The sequence below is a fragment of the Malania oleifera genome, chromosome 7, assembly GCF_029873635.1.
Source record: "Malania oleifera isolate guangnan ecotype guangnan chromosome 7, ASM2987363v1, whole genome shotgun sequence".
NCBI lineage: Eukaryota > Viridiplantae > Streptophyta > Magnoliopsida > Santalales > Ximeniaceae > Malania > Malania oleifera.
Window position 1 is genome coordinate 3,804,080 of NC_080423.1, and position 18,844 is coordinate 3,822,923.

Sequence of the window (18,844 nt, forward strand, 5' to 3'; positions counted from 1 at the left end):
CTTTATGATTTTTTGTACATCTTTATCCCACCACCAACTTTCTTTGCTATTCGAGAATCTTCCCCTTGATTCACCTAAAATCTCTTTTGCTATCTTTTTAATAGAGCTAGCTAATCTATTCCAAAGAGTATTTGTATCTATCCCATCCTTTAAGGTCCAATCCTCATCTTTGATCATTTTATCTTTAAATTTTATTATATTATCTCCTTTTAGGTTCCACCATCTAGTTCTCCTATACTGGTTTATTTTATCGTTTTTCTTCCATTTTTTAATACATATATCTAACACTAAGACTCTATGTTGTGTGGTTAGGCTTTCACCTGGAATAACTTTACAATCCTTGCATGATAAACGATCTACCCTCCTAGTCAACAAAAAATCTATTTGACTTCTATTTTGTCCACTTTTAAAGGTTATTAAGTGTTCTTCTCTCTTCTTAAAGCAAGTATTCATTATACTAAAATCATATGACATAGCAAAGTCTAAGATCATCTCCCAGACTCATTTTTGTCTCCATATCCATATCCTCTATGTATCCTCTCATAATTTTTATTATCTCTTCCAACGTGTCCATTCAGATCTCTTCTTATAAATATTTTCTTAGTCCTTGGTACGTCTTGTATAATACTATCCATATTTTCCCAAAATTGTCTCTTAAGATTTTCTGCTAAGCCAACTTGAGGAGCATAAGCACTAATGATATTTATTATCTCTTGTCCTAATACCATCTTGATTTTTATAATTCTATCCCTTACTGTAGTTATATCCACAACGCTATCTTTTAAGTTTTTGTCCATAATAATGCCTACTCCATTCTTATGTTTTTCTTTTCCAGTGTACCAAAGTTTAAATCCTGATTTATCGATTTCTCTAGCTTTCTCCCCCACCCACTTAGTTTCTTGAAGGCAAATTATATTAATTCTTCTTCTAATCATTGTATCCACAATTTCCATGCTTTTACCCGTAAGTGTCCCTATATTCCAAGTTGCTAATCTAATCCTAGTTTCTTGAACTAACGTCTTTACCTGCCCACGTCCAGAATGATGCAGGAACCTTCACATATTTGACACCGTACCTGGGCACCGACACGGCGCATCGCTTCGGGGTGACGACCTAGCCCACCCTCGCCCACTTTTCGCTACACCCTGGTGGTTCAAGTGCAACGCATCGCTCGTAGGGGACGCCCCAGCAAATATTCGGTCAGGATTCGTATCATAGTGATCTGACAAATTTTACACTGACAAACAAAATTAGAAATCTGATGTTGGGTACAACTGTGTTTACCTTTTCAAATAGCTATTGGAGGATCAACATCGCAAGAAATAAGATCATCCTATGAGTGAACTAGAGGTATGGTAGTAGAAGCTAGAGGAAAGCACTTCCCCCTTGAGTCGCTCTGTGTATACCTGCAAATTGGGATGATCCAAATGACGAGAAGGACTCAAACTGGATGAAGATGTAGGAGGATTGGGCACAAATACTAGGTTTGGATCTGGAAGGCAATGCTAAGAAAGGGACTCATCAAGGTCAAAGAAACTAAAGGAATCAGAGTAGTATGGTGTAGACTCAAAAAGGTGACATCAATAGGGACGAATCGATGTAAAGTAGGACTATAACATCATATCCCTTTTGAGTATAGCAATAGCCTAGAAAAATACATTTGATGGCATGAGGATGCAACTTATCCATTCCTAGAGATAACTGATGGACAAAGGACACACAACCAAATATACGAGGAGGAAGGGAGAACAAAGGAGCCTCAGGAAAGATAATTGAATATGGAATTTTACCACCAAGGATAGAGGATGGCATTTTATTGATGAGGTAGCAAGCTGTGAGCACAACATCACTCCAAAAGACTTTGGGGACATTCAAGAATATGTCTGTTTTTTAGCTCTACAACTCCATTTTTTTTGTGGAGCATAGGCATAAGAGGACTAATGGATCATACTAGAGTTATTCATATAAGTACTGAATTGGGTACTGAAGTACTCCTTAGCATTATCACTATGAAGTATCCTGACTGACATGTCAAATTGAGTCTTTATTTGGGAATAGAAAGCACAAAAGATATCAAACAACTCGGAATGATCTTTCATTAAATATAACCAAGTCATCCTAAAGTATTCATTAACAAATGTATCAAAGTACCAAAACCCTAGTTTTGATGTCACACAACTAGGACCCCAAATATCAGAATGGACAAGCATGAAAGGACTAATCACCCGTTGGTCAATACGGGAAGCTAAGGGAACATGATGATGCTTGCCCAATTGATAGAACTCACACTCAAGATTAGACATAGACATGTAGGAACTAGCTGTTTCAACTTGTCCAAGGACGGATGACCATGACGACAATGGATTTGAAGTGGTGTAGCTGGGGCTGTGCAGGCAATGGGTGGAGAAGGCGACTCAAAGTAGTGTAGTCCACAAGCCTTACGTCCTGTGCTAATTGTCTTTCCCATCTTTAGATCCTGAATCACCCCAGAATCAGGAAGGAATGTGATAGAACAATTTAGTGACTTTTGCAAGCTTACTAATTGACATAAGATTGAAAGGAGATTTAGGAATGTATAAAGCTGAAGAAAGAGAGATAGAAGGAGTAGGATTTATTGTTCCTATCCCTTTAGCAGCAATAATGGACCCATCAGTAAGGGTAACTTGAGGGAGATTTTTAGGATATTGGAGATCAGAAAAGAAGTTGGTTGCGTCTGTTATATGGTCAGTGGCAGCATAATCGATAATCCAAGGACTAGTAGGAAGGATACCAGATGACATGCAAACTGTAGGATTACCTTTCTGGGCGAAAGAAGCAATGTGATAAGATGCTTGTTGAGACAATTGATAGTGTAGAAACCTAGAATACTCCTTTGATATAATCACTATACGCGGTTCACTCAAACAAGTGACTAACGAAGGAATCATACTTTTGGGATTTCCAAACGCCATCCCAACATTCAAAAACTCAGACCAATGATCATAAGATTAATTGTTGGAACAATTGGAACAACCATGAACAAGGTGACCCACCATGAACAAGCCACAGATAAATCAGTACAAGGCTGACATAACACCAAGAAACTCACACGCGGCCCCAAGAAAGCAACACTCAGCACTGGAACAGTTGGAGAGGTGAACCACCGAAATTACCATGAACAAATCACCAACAACCTCAGATGCAGCCTCAAGAAAGCAACACTGCCACAGCCTCATGGAAAAAAACAGCTTATGAGCACTGCCACTGCCCCAAGAAGGTCACCAATGACCATTACTAATACTGAACAACAACTAGCGAATTACATGAGTGCATTATCACAACAAAGATTGGGTCTTGGAGCAAAAACACACGCCCAACAGCTTGATATTATGTTATATGGAAGGAATTAGAATAGTGAATAAAAAAAAACAGCAAACCCCACTGTTTCAGACCCAATAATCTCATTAACAATTGATAAACAGCTTCATGAAGCATCAAACAACCCTTCCCTGGGTGTTGCACTGCCATGGACAAGCTGAACAACTCACTGACGGATATAGCACTGCCACAGCCTCACAACTGAACATATGAGTGCTGCCATGGTTCCCAAAAAACTCACAAAGAAGCCTTCACAAGCCTTGAACAAACATTAACGGAATGCTGCAAGTGCATAGTTGGAAAAGGTTGAATTTTTTAGCAAAAAACTGACCTAACAGCTTGATAGTATAGTCTAGAGAAGGATTCATAGCTTGGCTGAGGAAAAAAAGAAAAAGAAAAAGGTGATCGGAAATTCACTTACACGCCGGGGTGTGGGGTTGGACCTGCCAATATTTGGCCGGCACGTGAGGGCTCCTCCAGCGATGGGGTTTTGTGGGGTGAGTTGTCCGGGGGTTCTGTTTTTGGGTCTATGGCTGGTTTTGTGAAATAATATGGGATGGAGGTGAATCTTGGAAGGACAGCCGCGGGAATGGTGTTTTCCGGAAATGGCTGAGGAGAGTAGGGTTTAGTTTGGATCACGCTCTGATACCATGTTGAGTAATTGGGTAAAATGGATGACCTAAATTCAATGATAGGTCTCTCCCTCTATTTATAATATATGTAAGTACAATTGGAATGACCATAATACCCTTACTAACTCACACTTATTACTAACAAAACTCTAATACATAAAAATAATAATGCTAGAATACTAAATAACCTTAATAGAAATAAAGATTAGTACAAGAAGCATGTGAGCGATAACTCTCAGACTATGCAAAATGGAACGTAATATTACCTAAAGGCTACAACATTTTATTCAGCCTTTCACATCTAAGTGTATTTACATAATAACTAATATTTAACTGATTTCTGATTTTCATTTTATTGTTGAACTCTGCCACCCTTGCCACCACCCTTCAACAGCAATACCACCCTCTGCCACCCACACCACACCACATCCACTTGCTGTTGCTGTCATCAGCATCATCTTGGCGTTTCCACCACTACCTGTCACCACTCACCTCAACAATCACTTATTGCGTCATCATCAACACCATCATTATTTTCATGTATGGTAATAGGAAAGGACTTTGAGAGAGATGATGATGATATTGAAGTTTGATTCTTGTTTTCCTGCAATGCCAACTTATTTGTGGCAGATAAAGCCTCTCTATTAGAAAAAATGGGCTATTTTCATTCTTTTAAAGAAAAAGACCGATAGGAAGGTCTTTAACTTTGATAGATTGGAAAGGGGTTTTGTTCCCATCTCAGAATTTTTGAGAAGAGAGTACGTCTGTTATGTGTTGAGAAATGAAGAATTTAAATGGGCGCTGAATCAGTAGTTTCTATTTGGTCTGGGCCAGGCAAGGGATTTGGAGAACTGATCTTGAGGGTTGAAGGGGGGTTTCTGTAGCCTGAAATATCTTGCAAATAATTGGGGAAGTTTTTTGTGTTTGCAGCAAATCAGACCAGGGGGCTGAAACATCTCTATTCATTTTCCAGAAGGTGTTGTGGCCAAGGTCTTAAATTTCGATTTCGACTCAAATTTCGAAGCTCCAAAAGTACGGAAATTTCGACAAAAATTTCGATTTCAATTTGAAAAAATAACAGAAATTTGTAATAAAACATGGAATTCTTTGTGAAACTTTAGAAATGGTTAACAAACATAATATTATAAGTTTTAGGACTAATATATTACAAATTAAATACATCTATGTTTTGTATGAGGTGGAATAGTTGTAAAATAGTATGTGTATCAAACGTATTTGTAGGATAATGTACATTAAATATATTTAGTTAATACAAATGAAATTCATAAATCATTTAAATATTATTTATTGTACAAATAATGATAATTTAGACATGAATGGTAAATAAAATGTTACTGTAAGTTTATCTTTTCATATAATTTGAAAAAAACTTGTAATAATCTTTTGTTTCGATAAAATAAATAAAATAAATTAAGATAGAATTTTCACTTCACTCCTAAATTTCTCATTTGAATTTTGACGGAATTTCATCGTATAGTTAAAATTTCGACAAGTTTCGCTAAAATTTCGAGATTTCGATAAATTTCGGATGATTCATTGAGATTTTGATGGAAATTTTGCAAGACGGAAATCAACTGCCATTTCGATTTCTAGGGTGACGGAAATTGGAAATTTCAATGGAAATTTTGTGGAAATTTAAGATCATGGTTGTGGCTTCGGGGTGGTGGTTGTTTCTTGTGGTCTTGAAGGAAAAGTCTATATGTAGGGAAGAAAGCAGGAAGTAGGAAGATGACTATTTTTTTTTGTTTTTGCAGTGATCATGGGTTGATCAACATTTGAAGGATTGGAGAAGCTGGTAGAATCAGATCATTGCGGAGACTCCGAGGGTCAGGATGTCTAGTTTTGAACTCTCCAGCTATGTCCTGCAAACAGACCTGTCAAAGCAGTGGGGGTTTGAAACAGATTGGGGAGAGAAGAAGGGAGCTACGAAGGACGATGTATCATTGAAGGAAATTCGAGGGACAGTATTGACTTCAAAAGGCGGAGGGTCTCAACCTTTTTTAATGTCAAAAGTTAACAGAGCATGCAAGAGTATGACATTCTTTTGAGACAAGCAATTTGGCTCTCAAGGATTTGTTTTCCTGAATGATCAGATGAGGAGATGGGGAGATTTTTGCAAGTCAGACAAGGGATTATCGCTGGATCAGTTGATGACAGAAAATGAGTTTGATGACTTTGTGTCTATTTCCCTTTCCCGAAATCATTGTCAGGAAGCAAAAATTATTTGGTAGACTTGGAAAGGTGTCTTGTATGGCAGCTTGAAGTGGGAGATGATGGTCTAATGAAGTCATCTGAAGAATTGCAGGTTGGTGTTCACCATTTGAAGAATAATGCTAATCTGATTAAGGAGGATACTTTGGCTATTGTCCAGTTCGTGACTGCTGTGCCAATACTCTTTCATCTATTCCAATCTTACATATTGATATGGGCAGTGGTGATCAATAGCTTTCAATGGAGGATTAGAGAACTCTCAGCCTCAAAAAGCGCTTCTTCCCACTTAAAAAATGCCTATGTCTACTTATACTTCGAAATGCCAAAGGAAGGAAATACTGGAACTACCATAGCCATTGGACACTTGGGGGAGTGAGAGAGACAAGCATGATGCACTTGACTTTTTAAAGGCAATGAGTATTAAATTTGTGACTCCTTTAGGAAAAGAATTGAAGGTGGTTGTGTCTCCAGAGACATATGAGAGGGGGAAAAAAAGAGGATCCAAAAAGAATTGAATAAGCTGGCAACCTTTGTAATTTTATTTTTTAATTTAAGTTCTTTTTGGGAGGGGGGTGAGGGGAGGGCAGGAGATATAGGTTGGGGGACAGTGGCCATTGAGTTATAAATTTGTTTGGAACAGGGGTTTTGGGGATTTGTGGAAGTGAGGGTTGATTAAGGAAGTTTTGGTTAGAAATTCTCCTGAAATTGTTTTCCTTTGAGAGACTAAACTTGAAAAGTTTGGGAGGGGATTGTTATGAGTATTTAGGAGCGTAGGTCTAAGGAATAGGAAGGAATCCCTTCATAGGGAACATATGGGGGCACATTCGTTTTTTGTGGGATACTTGTTCGATACTTTGTGTTTTGCTTGTCATTTTTTTTGGAAGTAAGATGGGTCAGTGGTGGTTTAATTCAGTCTATGTTGTACTAAGCCTGCTTTAAGGTCTTACTTTTGGATTGAGTCATCTGCAATGTTTGGCTTTTTGTTCCCCTAGGTGGACTGGGGGTGGGGTTTAGGTTGGTTAATATAGTGAGATTTCACAGGGCAAAAAAGGGGGAGGGAGGATTACTTTGAGCTGCAGAATTATGGAATATAGGATATAGGTTGAGGGATATCACTTGTAGATAGGTTCTTGTTTTGTAGTAAGTGGGAGGATGTGGCTTGATCATAAATCTTTTTGTTCTTTGGTTAAAAATAGGGTGGGAGGGCTTTAAGTTCATGAGAAAGCTCAAACATGTTAGCGTTTTAAAGAAGAGAAATGCTGAATTTTTTGGAGATATTAGGGTGAATAAGGCAAGCATTTTAGGGGAGATTGATTATTTGGATAGAAATAGGAAGAAGAAAGTCGTATAGAGTTTGAGGTGGCAAAGAGAGTGTGGTCAAAAAAATGAGTTAAAAGGTTTTGGGGAAGTGAAGAGTTAGAGGCCAAAGAAAAAGTTATAGGTTGGAGAGGCTGACAAAAAAAAAGTTCTTTTGCTGGTCCGCCAATGACAAGAAGAGAAGCAATTTGATAAGGAAAAGTTACTTTTGTTCCTCCTTGTTTGATTGATAATGAGATTGCAGAATTTTCCAATTTACTTATTAAGGAGGATGAGCACAGGCCTATGATTGAGGGGTTGGAGTGGAGCCCTATTTCCAGTAACAAAACGTGAGGTGGTTGGAAAGGCCTTTTGGGGAGAATGAAGTAAGGGCTATTGTGTTTGGGATGGATAGGGATAAAGATTTGGGTCTAGATGGCTTTGATATGGCATTTTCGTGATTGTTGGGATGGGGTTAAGGGTGATGAAGATTTTTTTAATGAGCTTTAATTTAATAGCATTTTGGGCAAAAGCATCAATTCTACTTTCATCATTTTGATGCCTAAGAGGGATCAATCTAGTAAGGTTGCTAATTTTCAACCTATGAGTTTAGTGTCTTGTATCTACAAAATTAGTAGAAAAGTTCTAACTGCTAGGTTGAGTTTTGTGATGGAGGAAACTATTTCTTAGGCCCAAGGTGCATTTGTTAGGGGAATACATATCATAGAAAATGAGGTAGAGGATGATGTTTGATGTCAAAAAGAGAAGGGGATAATCTTGAATTGGATTTTGATGGGGCTTATGATTGGGTTAGTTGGAGTTTGGAATTACTTGGATAATATCTTTGCTAGAAAGGGTTTTGGGGATAGGTGGCATGCTTGGATAAGAGGGTCTTTGTTAAATGCTTTCCTTTTAGTTTATCTATGGTGAGATGGTTTAGGGTCTCCAAAGGAGATAGGCAAGGGGATCTAGAGGAGGTAGGCAAGGGCATCTGTTATCTCCTTTCCATTTCTGTTGCGTTGTATTTGTTTTAAGAAAATAGTGATTTAGTGAGAGAGATTGGGGTGTGTAGTAGTCATGTCTCATCTTCGCCAAATGGTATTTTAGAGTGGCCTGTAGCTTATTTAGGGATTTCTTATGGGGATAATTCCAAGAATGTTGGGTTTTGGATCTCGTGGTAAAGGTGTCTAGGCATTTGTTGGATGGGTGGAAGGGTTCTTCATTTTCTCCAGGTGGTCATATCACCCTATTCCAGGCTTGCCTTTCTAGAATTCCTTTGTATTTTTTGTCTAGTTTTAGAATTCCTATAGGGGTTGCTAGTAAAATTGAAAAAAATTATGAGATATTTTCTTTGGTCGAGAGCAAGGGAAAAGAGAGACCGTTTGATTAGTTGGGAAATAGTTTATAGATAAGAGTTGGAGGGGGACTGGGTTTTGGTGAATTGGTGTCTAGAGACATTGCTTTATTGAAAAATGGCTATGGTAGTTCCATTCGAGGAGGACTTCTTTTGGCTTAAAGTTATAAAAAGTAAATTTCATGCAGGATAATATGTGTGGGATGCAAATTTGGGATTGAGATGTTTGCTCAAAATCCATGGAGGTGTCTTTCTCAGACATACTCTCTCCTTGTTCCTAACATGAAATATGTTGCATGAAATGAGTCTTGGCTTTTGGGAAGATAGTTGGGTGTTCCTTGAGTCTTGTCATATCTCCTTAGTGCAGAAGTCATTGCTTCTTTTCTTGTCTCAAGCAGGTTTAACACTTGTTGGGATTTCTATTTTTGTTGATTTCTAAATGATAGGGAGGTGGAGAAACTCTCTTCTTTGTTGGTTTTTTGGAGGGATTCCATCTTTTGAGGAGGCACACTCAATTATGGGTTTAGGTTCTTCAGGGGTCTATTTTTGTAGATCTTTCTTTGAGCTTTTGTCTAGAACTAATGTTTTCTTTCCTCTTTACTATAGTATTTGGAAAGCTTCAGTCCCCTCTAAGAGAAAGGGTTTTATGGTTGATTTTTCTTAATAGAGTTAAACACCAACAAATTGTTGCGAAGTAGGAGGCCTTTCAAGGCATTATCTCCAACTGTACTTGCCTTATGTTTTGATAGCTAAGAATTTGCACATCTCATGGTTTTTGCATTGTTCTTTCTCTTGGAGGATATGGAGTAAGTGTTTTGGCATATTTGGACAGGAGTGGGTTTTCTTAGAGAAGGTGGAGGATTTGTTGACTATTTTTTTTTTTTTACAGGCTTTGTGAAGGAGGGGGACAGGTCCAATTTGTGGAGATGTGGTTTTTTAGCAATTTTGTGGGAAGTTGGTTGGAACAAAATGCATGCATTTTTATGGGGTTGAAGGTATTTTCTTCTTTGTTATGGAAAGGACTTATTGTTGGGCTTTGCTTTGGTCCTTTGCAGCTGGATGTTTTAGAGGGATATGTTTATGGATTTAAGCGAAACTAGAAAGTAGTGTTGTTTTTTGTTGTAGTTCCTTCTCTTTGTTTCATAAGAGCATGTTTTGTTCTCCTTTTTGTAATTTTTTTTTTTAATGAAATCTCTTCTTTTCTCTTTAATATATATATATATATATATATATATATATGTTTTTTTTTTTTTTTACAATTATTGCACCTTGTACACCACACACTTGCCATTAATGTATTTTGTTTATAATTTTCTGATTCTCTATCATGCATCATCATGTCTATTAACAGTTTCTAAAATTTTGTAAAAAAAAAAAAATTCTATGCTTTACTACTATTTTTTTTTTTATCATTTTTAATAATCGAAATTGACCTGGACATCAATGTTAAATTTCCATTCTTTTGAATCCTTGATATCCTAGTTGAAATTGATATTAAAAACTTGGTTGGGAATGCATGAGATCATATAAGGTGAGAGGATTTCTTATGTTCCTTTTTGTATTCTCTTTCTCTTGAATAAAATCTCTTCTTTTTTAATATATATAAAAAATTAGGTGAGAGAAGGCATTTATTTAGGTGAACATGGAGTTTTCTAAAAGAATAACAGATAAAATCTGTTAGATTACCACTTTACCTAAAAGTTTAAGCTGCTAGATCGTGGGCAAATAATGTATGTCAAGCTTTAACACTCCCCTGCATGTGGAGAGGTAAACACACAATCAATAACACTGATGATAGGGAATACGATAATTCTTTTAAACACCATATAATAAATGCAGGCAACGAGACTAAAACTCAAGACCTCCTGGTAACCAGCTCTTACTATGTTAGATTACCGCTTTACCTAAAAGCTTAAGCTATTAGGTTGTGGGCCAACAGTGTATATCAAACTTTAACAAAGTCTTCCCTTTTATTGAGTGAAATTAATTTTCTAGTATTAGTAATATTATGGATTCACATTTCTGCCTTTCTACCAGCATTGGAGCTTTTTATTGGGTAGATCGTGCCTCAACATCTCTACTAATGGGGGCTAGTAACAGGTATTTACTTGCTATGGTATTCTAAAATTGTAAAAATATTATTTTTGTTCAATGCTGGAGTTTTCTAATAGCTTGTCATGCTCTGGGTGTGTATGCTTTTTTAATTATTTTTTACAACTTTTACATTGAAATTTTGTTTAGAGTTGCTTTGAAATTGCTGGAAGTATATCATTGCAATACTACCAGCTTCTAAAGTCTAACATATTTCAAAAGATCATTGTTTGTTTAGCTGTAACATTTCATTGCTATGTTTGTTTGTGCTTCTTTTCAATTACACATTGAAGCCATTATGCATATACTCCTTGTGCATGCCTCACAAAAAGCAAACAGTAATTGTCATAATTTCTGTTGAAATTTGGATGCCTTTGTTATTGCTGTCCATAATGCTAGTAACTTTAATGTTGGGTGGTGAGCCAACTATTGAGTGATTTATTTTCTTGCTTTGGTGAAGAATGGGTAGTTTCTCAGAGCATGGATGATTTCTTGTTGGTGTGATATTGGGACCTTGGAAACAGTATAAAAGGAAGAGTTTTATGGATGTGTGCAGCCTTTACTATACCCTGGAACCCTTGGATCAAGGGGATTGTGTGAATTTTTAAGGCTTGATCAACTTTCATTTGTTCTGGGATAGAGTACTTTTTTTTGGCTTCACTTTGGGCTCATCCTGTTGGGTTTATGGGGATGTTGTTTGACCTTAAAAGGGATTCGAAGTCAGCACTACTATAATTGTTTTAGTTGGTTTTTGGAGGATGTCTTATTCTCCACATATTGTACTTCTATTTCTTTTTTATAATGAATTTTTCTTATCCAAAAACAGATGCTGATAATTTTATAATTCATAGAATTGTATAGTTGCATTAATTAGAATAACAAGAATGTCAATTGAAGTTTGAGAACATTTTACAAAATGTTAATTGTGACCTATTTCAGAAAAAGGAATCTAAATACTGAATTCTTGTGCTTATAAATTTTTTTAATAAAATTATCCCTATTGCATAGAAATCTCCCTTTTATTTTATTTTAATTTATTTCTAGTCTGTGCAACTGTGCATGTGTTTTGATTTTGACTAATGATTTTCTGGAACATTTTTTATTGCTAAAAAGCACTTGATCTCCATTACTCTACCCTAATCCTGTTAATTTTGGTCTGAATGCCCTTTGCATCAGGTTTGCTTTCATTATATAGAAGAGATTTACATAGTTGTTGCCTGATTTTCAGCACTTAAATGCTGCCAGATTTTCAGCATTATTTACAGCCTAATTGCTTGAATTATCTCCGTTAACATCCCCCTTCAAATTGATGCTGGTAAATCAAAAAGAAGCATCAATTTGTCAACCAAGAACTGATACTGGTGCCAAGAAAGAGCTTTAGTGAATATGGCTGCAGTTTGACGTTCGGTGGAAATGTGATGAAGAGTAATCACTCGTTTGTCAAAGGATTCACGTATGGAATGGCAATTGGCTTCGATATGTTTTGTTCGCTCATGGAAGATAGGATTAGCTGCGATCTGAATGGCACTGGTATTATCAGCATGAAGAGGAGTGGAATGAAGTTGAGAAAAACCAAGTTCACCTAATGACCCACGAAGCCATGTGATCTCGGAGCATGCGGAAGACATAGCATGATCCTCAGACTCAGTGGAGAACTTGGAAACTTTGTCTTGCTTCTTATTCTTCCAAGAAATGAGTGCATTGCCTAAGAACATGCACCAGCCAGTAACAGAGTGACTAGTATCCACACATCCAGCCTAATCAGCATCACTATATCCCACCAACTGTAAGGAAGATTCCTTAGGAAAGTACAACCCGTGTGTAGAGGTGCCCTTCAGATATTGGATAATGCGGCGGACAGCGGCTAAATGAAGATGTCAGGGAGCCTGCATAAATTGACTGACTTGCTGCACTGCAAAAGAAATATCAGGACGAGTAATCGTTAAGTAGTTCAAACTCCCAACAAGCTGCCGATACAAGGATGGATCTGATAGAAACTTGCCTTCCTCTTGACGAAGCTTAAGATTTACCTCCAAGGGAGTAAGAACAGAATTACCCTATTGGAGACCAGCCAATGAAATCACTTCCTGCGTGTATTTGTGCTGGTGTAACAACATACCAGTCGGTGTATGCTGCACCTCAAGGCGAAGAAAGTACTGCAGGAGACCAAGATTTTCATGTGAAAAGAGGTCTTGAGATGCTGTTGTAATTTCTTAATTAACTTAGTATCAGAGCCAGTGATTACAATGTCATCAACATATAACAGAAGCAATACAATTCCTCCAGAAGTCTTGCGAAGAAAAAGAGAGGAATCAAACTGACTCTGGGTAAAATGAAAAGCAAGTAGGGTAGAGCGAAATTTATCAAACCATGCAGGCGGAGCTTGTTTCAGTCCATACAGGGACTGGCGTAGCCGACAAACCTCTGAGGAAGGTGTAGCAAACATGCTAGGAGGTAGAGACATATAGATTGCTTCCTTCAAATCCCCATGTAGAAAAGCATTTTTCACATCCATCTGCAGAAGAGACCACCCCTGCGACGCAGCAAGTGCCAAGATAATTCACACAGTAGTAAGTTTGGCAACAGGTGCAAAGGTCTCTTCATAATCAATACCATACTCCTTCTGGTTCCTAAGAGCCACGAGACAGACCTTACATCTATCTAGTGACCCATCAAATCAATACTTGATTGAGTACACCCATTTACAACCAATAGGTTTGACACCACTGTGATACTAGAGGGACAAGTGACAAGATCCCAAGTGTGATTATCTTGAAGAGCTTGGATTTCTTCTTGTATGGCCTGCTGCCAACATGCTTGGGTGGCTGCCTGGGTATATGAGTGAGGAATAGAAATAGTGTCGAGAGTAGCAGTAAGCAAGGTATGAGGAAAACCATACCTATCCAATGGATGTGTAACCCGGGTGGAGCGCCGAGGAACCGCAGAATCAGATGATGGATCAGTGTCTGGAAGGGGCGTTGAAGAAGGAGGAGGACGTTGATGATACACTACACCTGGTTTAAATTGCTCAATGGAAGAAGGAACATCATCAAAAGCGGGAAGAAGAGTAATAGGAGTATCAGAAGTAACCTGAGACTGAAAGAACTATTGACTTTTGAAGAAAATCACATTCCGGGAGATCCAGAATTTGTTTGCATGAGCATCATAACAAACAAATCATTTCTGAGTAGGACTATGTCCCATAAAGGCACACGTGACAGACTGGGCAGCAAGCTTGTGAGCTCAACAGGTGGTAGATGAACAAAACAAACACACCCAAAAGTATGAAAGGATTGATACTCAGGAGATATGCCAAGTGATCGAAAATAGGGAGAATCATAATTTAAAGTGGCAGTAGGCAAATGATTGATCAAATAGACAGCAGTAGATAAAGCTTCTACCCATAACTTAGAAGGTACAAAAGAATCAATCAACAAAGTACGAACGACATCTAAGAGATAATAATTCTTACGCTCAGCGACTCCATTTTGTTGAGGGGTATAAGGACAAGAACGCTGGGAAATGATCCCCTTTTGCTGAAGAAAGTTTGAAAAGAATGAGACATTTACTCCCCCCCTGAGTCGGAGCATAAAGTTTTGATACAAGTAATGAACTGATCCTTGACAAACGCAACAAATTTTTGAAAGACAGAAAACATGTCAGCTTTAGAGTGGAGAAAATATATCCAAGTGATTTGTCTATAATCATCAATAAACGTCACAAAATAACGATAGTGACCATGAGAAATAATAGGACTCACCCCCCAAACATTAGTGTGCACAATCTCAAAGCAATTAAAAGCACGACTACCATGCGTAGGAAAAGGTAAAGTTTTACTTTTACCAAGACGAAAGTAGCACAATCAAAAGATACAAGAGAAGAAGAAAAGGACTCTTTATTGCCCAAAAAACCATGTTTCATAAGATGAGCCAAGACAACAGAATTAGGATGACCCAATTTCTTATGCCAGACTTTATTATTATTGGTAGTAGTCGTACAAGCAAGAGAAACAACATTAGGAATAGAAAAATGTAAAGGGAATAAATGTCCCACTTTTGGCCCCTTGGCAATCACCGTCCCCGACAACTGATCCTGCACAAGACAACCACCACGAGAAAAATGAACATCACAGTTATTATCTACCAATTGTCCAACAGAAATCAAATTGGTAGACAATCCAGGAGAGGCAAAAACATCGCGAAATGAAGAGCCCAAATTACCAACAACAATAGCCTAAAAAGCTTGGGATTGGCAATTTTGAGGTCACACTCGATAGTCTTTGATGATATGGCCTTCTTTCTTGCAGTAGTTATGAACTTTCTTAGGACAGTTACAAGCAATATGACCAAACTCCTTGCAACTGAAACACTGTAACTTGTTCCTCCCTCTCCCTTGCGCTGCATATGCTACATTCATAGCCTCAGAAAATACCATCTCAGAAGTCATACCCATCTGAGTGGATAACCGCTGTTTTTCACGCAATAAATCTCCCAAACAAATATCCAAAGAAGGAATCGGATTACGATTCAATGTACTGGCTCGAACCGGCTCAAATTCAGGTCAAAGTTTCATCAAAAACTGATCACATTGACTCTTAGCATGAACTGCTTGAAGAGCCGCGGGTGCCGTAGGGGGAACCTTAGCATGGACAATAATAGAATACTCACTGCAAAGATTAATAAAACCAGAATAAAATTGTTAAATAGGTAAATTACCTTGACTGTAATTACTAATTTCCAACTCCAATTGGAACTTCCGAGGACTGTGATCTGTCAGATTTTTTCCTTGATGACTCTCAATCGAGTGGTCCTTTCCTTATATAGAAGTCATTTTTCCTAATTACAATGTCCTTAATTGCAATATCTCCTAATTATAGCAATGGTATATATCCCTTAATTACAATATCTCCTAATCATAGCATCTCCTAGCATTAAGCATTCTAATTACAGCATCTCCTAACATTAAGCATTGACCCCTAATTCGGGAAAGATATTTACAGATCTGTTTCCTATATAACTATACAACAATCAAGGTCTTAAATTACGATTTCGACTCAAATTTCGAAGCTCCAAAAGTACGGAAATTTCGACGAAAATTTCGATTTCGATGTCAATTTCAATTTTGGTTTGAAAAAACAACAGAAACTGGTAGTAAAGCATGGAATTCTTTGTGAAACTTTAGAAATGGTTAACAAACATAAAAATATAAGTTTTAAGACTAATATATTACAAATTAAATACATCTATGTTTTGTATGAGGTGGAAAAGTTGTAAAATAGTATGTGTATCAAACATGTTTGTAAGATAATGTACATTAAACATATTCAGTTAATGCAAATGAAATTCATAAATCATTTAAATATTATTTATTATACAAATATTGATAATTTAGACATGAATGGTTAAATAAAATATTACTATTAGTTATTTTTTCATATAATTTCAAAAGCACTTGTTATAACCTTTTGTTTCAATAAAATAAATTAAAAGAGAAATTTCACTTCACTCTCGAGGTTTCGATAAATTTCGACAAATTTCGCTAAAATTTCGGGGTTTCGATAAATTTCGGATGATTTGTTGAGATTTCGACGGAAATTATGCAAGACGGAAATCGACTGCAATTTCAATTTCAAAGGTGACAGAAATCGGAAATTTCGATAGTTTCGTGGAAATTTAAGACCATTACAACAAGTTATGGTAGGTTTGACAGATTTGTTTCCTAAATAAATATAGAACAATATATGGTGAGTTTGTTGTCTATCCTACTAACATTCCCCCTTAAATTGATGCTGGTTGATCGAGAAGCATTAATTTGCCAACAAGAGCCTGATGACCTAGTTGTGTCATAGCTTTGGTGAAGTCATCTATCTGAAGGTCGCTCGAGACATGTGGAAGAGAGATAACCCGAGTATCAACACCTACCCAAATAGAATGGCGGTCCACCTCGATATGTTTGGTACGCTCGTGATAGATGAGATTTATAGCGATTTGAATAGCACTTGTATTATCAGCATGAAGAGGAGTGGGAGTAGACTGAAGAAAACCTATTTTAGCTAGTAAGCCATGGAGTCACACAATCTCCGAGTAGGCTGCCGACATGGCACGATACTCTGACTCAGTCAAAGATTTGGAAACATGATGTTATTTCTTACTCTTCCAAGAGATAAGGGAATCTTCAAGAAACATACACCACCCGATGATAGATCGGCGAGTATCAGGACATCCTGCCCAGTCAGCATCACTAAATGCCACAAGGCGAAGAGGAGTACCAGTAGAGAAGAACAAGCCACGGTGAGAGGAACTCCAGAGATATTGAACAATTCGGAAGACCGCTGCAAGATGAAGGTGACGAGGAGACTGCATAAATTAACTGACTTGCTAGATAGCAAAGGAGATGTCAGGCCGTGTAACTAACTGTTGAAACACCGTGGGATCAGGAAGGAGATCCCCCTCCTCACATCGATACTTGATATTCACTTCCAAAGGGGTATCCACTGAAGAGGAGTTGTGCAAACTAGACAAGGAAATCAAATCCTTCGTGTATTTATACTGATGTAGGAAAATCCCAGATGAATTGGACTGAACTTCCAAACCGAGGAAATACCAAGGAGGACCAAGATCCTTCATATGGTAGGAATCATGAAGATGATGCTTGAGCTGATCAATAAGAGAAGAATCAATCCCAGTGATGACAATGTCGTCAACATAAACTAGAAGAAGAACGATACCAACAGAAGTCGTATGAAGAAACAATGAGGAATCATACTGGCTTTGGATGAAAGAAAACCGAAGTAAGGTAGCCCAAAACTTATCAAACCCGGCCTAGGGAGCTTGTTTCAAACCATACAGAGAGCACTTCATCTTACACACATTCGACGTCGGCGATGAGTAGAGGTTAAGGGGAGGTGTCATGTAAACATCTTCCTGTAAATCGTTGTGAAGAAATGCGTTCGTCACTTCCATCTAGCAAAGGGACCATCCCTGATAGGCTGCAATGGCAATAATAGTACACATAGTGGTCTTTTTAGCGACAGGAGCCAATGCCTCATAGTCAACTCCATACTCCTAGCGGTTACCAAGAGCAACCAAATGAGCCTTATAATGGTCCACAGACCATTAGGCTGAAGTTTTATAGAAAAAACCCACTTACACCCAATTAGCTTGATATGAGAAGGACAAGGGACCATGTCCCAAGTTCGATTTTCTTGAAGAGCTTGAAGTTCTTCCTACATAGCCTTTCTCCAACACTCATGTTTATCAACTTGTGAGAAGGAATTAGGAATCGACACAATTGATAAGGTAGCTGTGAAGGAGGTATGAAGGAAACCATACCTATCCGGTGGATGAGAAGCATAGCCAGATCGTCGAAGAGGATGCAAAACAGGATCAGGATCAGGATCAGGTGGAAGATTAGACTCAAGAAGGGGTAGAGTTGGCCGACGGTGTTCATACAAAAAACCAGGCTTGAAGCGTTCAAAAGGGCATATCAAATCATCAAAGTGAGGAAGAACAGAAATTGCAGGAGATGATGTAAGAGAACTAGGAAAGAAAGATTGATGCTCAAAGAAAACGACATTACGAGCAAGGTCTTAAATTTCGATTTCGACTCAAATTTCGAAGCTCCAAAAGTACGAAAATTTCGATTTTGATGTCAATTTCGATTTCGATTTGAAAAAATAACGGAAACTAGTAGTAAAGCTTGAAATTATTTGTGAAACTTTAGAAATGGTTAACAAACATAATAATATAAGTTTTAAGACTAATATATTACAAATTAAATACATCTATGTTTTGTATGAAGTGGAAAAGTCGTACAATAGTATGTGTATCAAACATGCTTGACAGATAATGTACATTAAACATATTCAGTTAATGCAAATGAA

The 18,844-nt window shown here is 37.6% G+C and overlaps 1 protein-coding gene across 7 annotated transcripts in view; it reads left to right on the top strand.

Moving 5' to 3' along the window:
* LOC131160625 (DNA repair protein XRCC2 homolog) overlaps nucleotides 1–18,844 on the top strand; it is an 81,620-nt gene that overhangs the window by 38,620 nt on the left and 24,156 nt on the right. For all 7 annotated transcript variants that reach the window (XR_009138111.1, XR_009138112.1, XR_009138109.1 and 4 more), the window contains exon 5: nucleotides 10,909–10,971. Coding sequence is in view for 3 of the 7 variants with exons in the window: in XM_058116471.1 (XP_057972454.1) it covers nucleotides 10,909–10,971 (63 nt within the window). In the remaining 4 variants the exon portion in view is untranslated. The remainder of the gene's footprint in view (nucleotides 1–10,908; nucleotides 10,972–18,844) is intronic.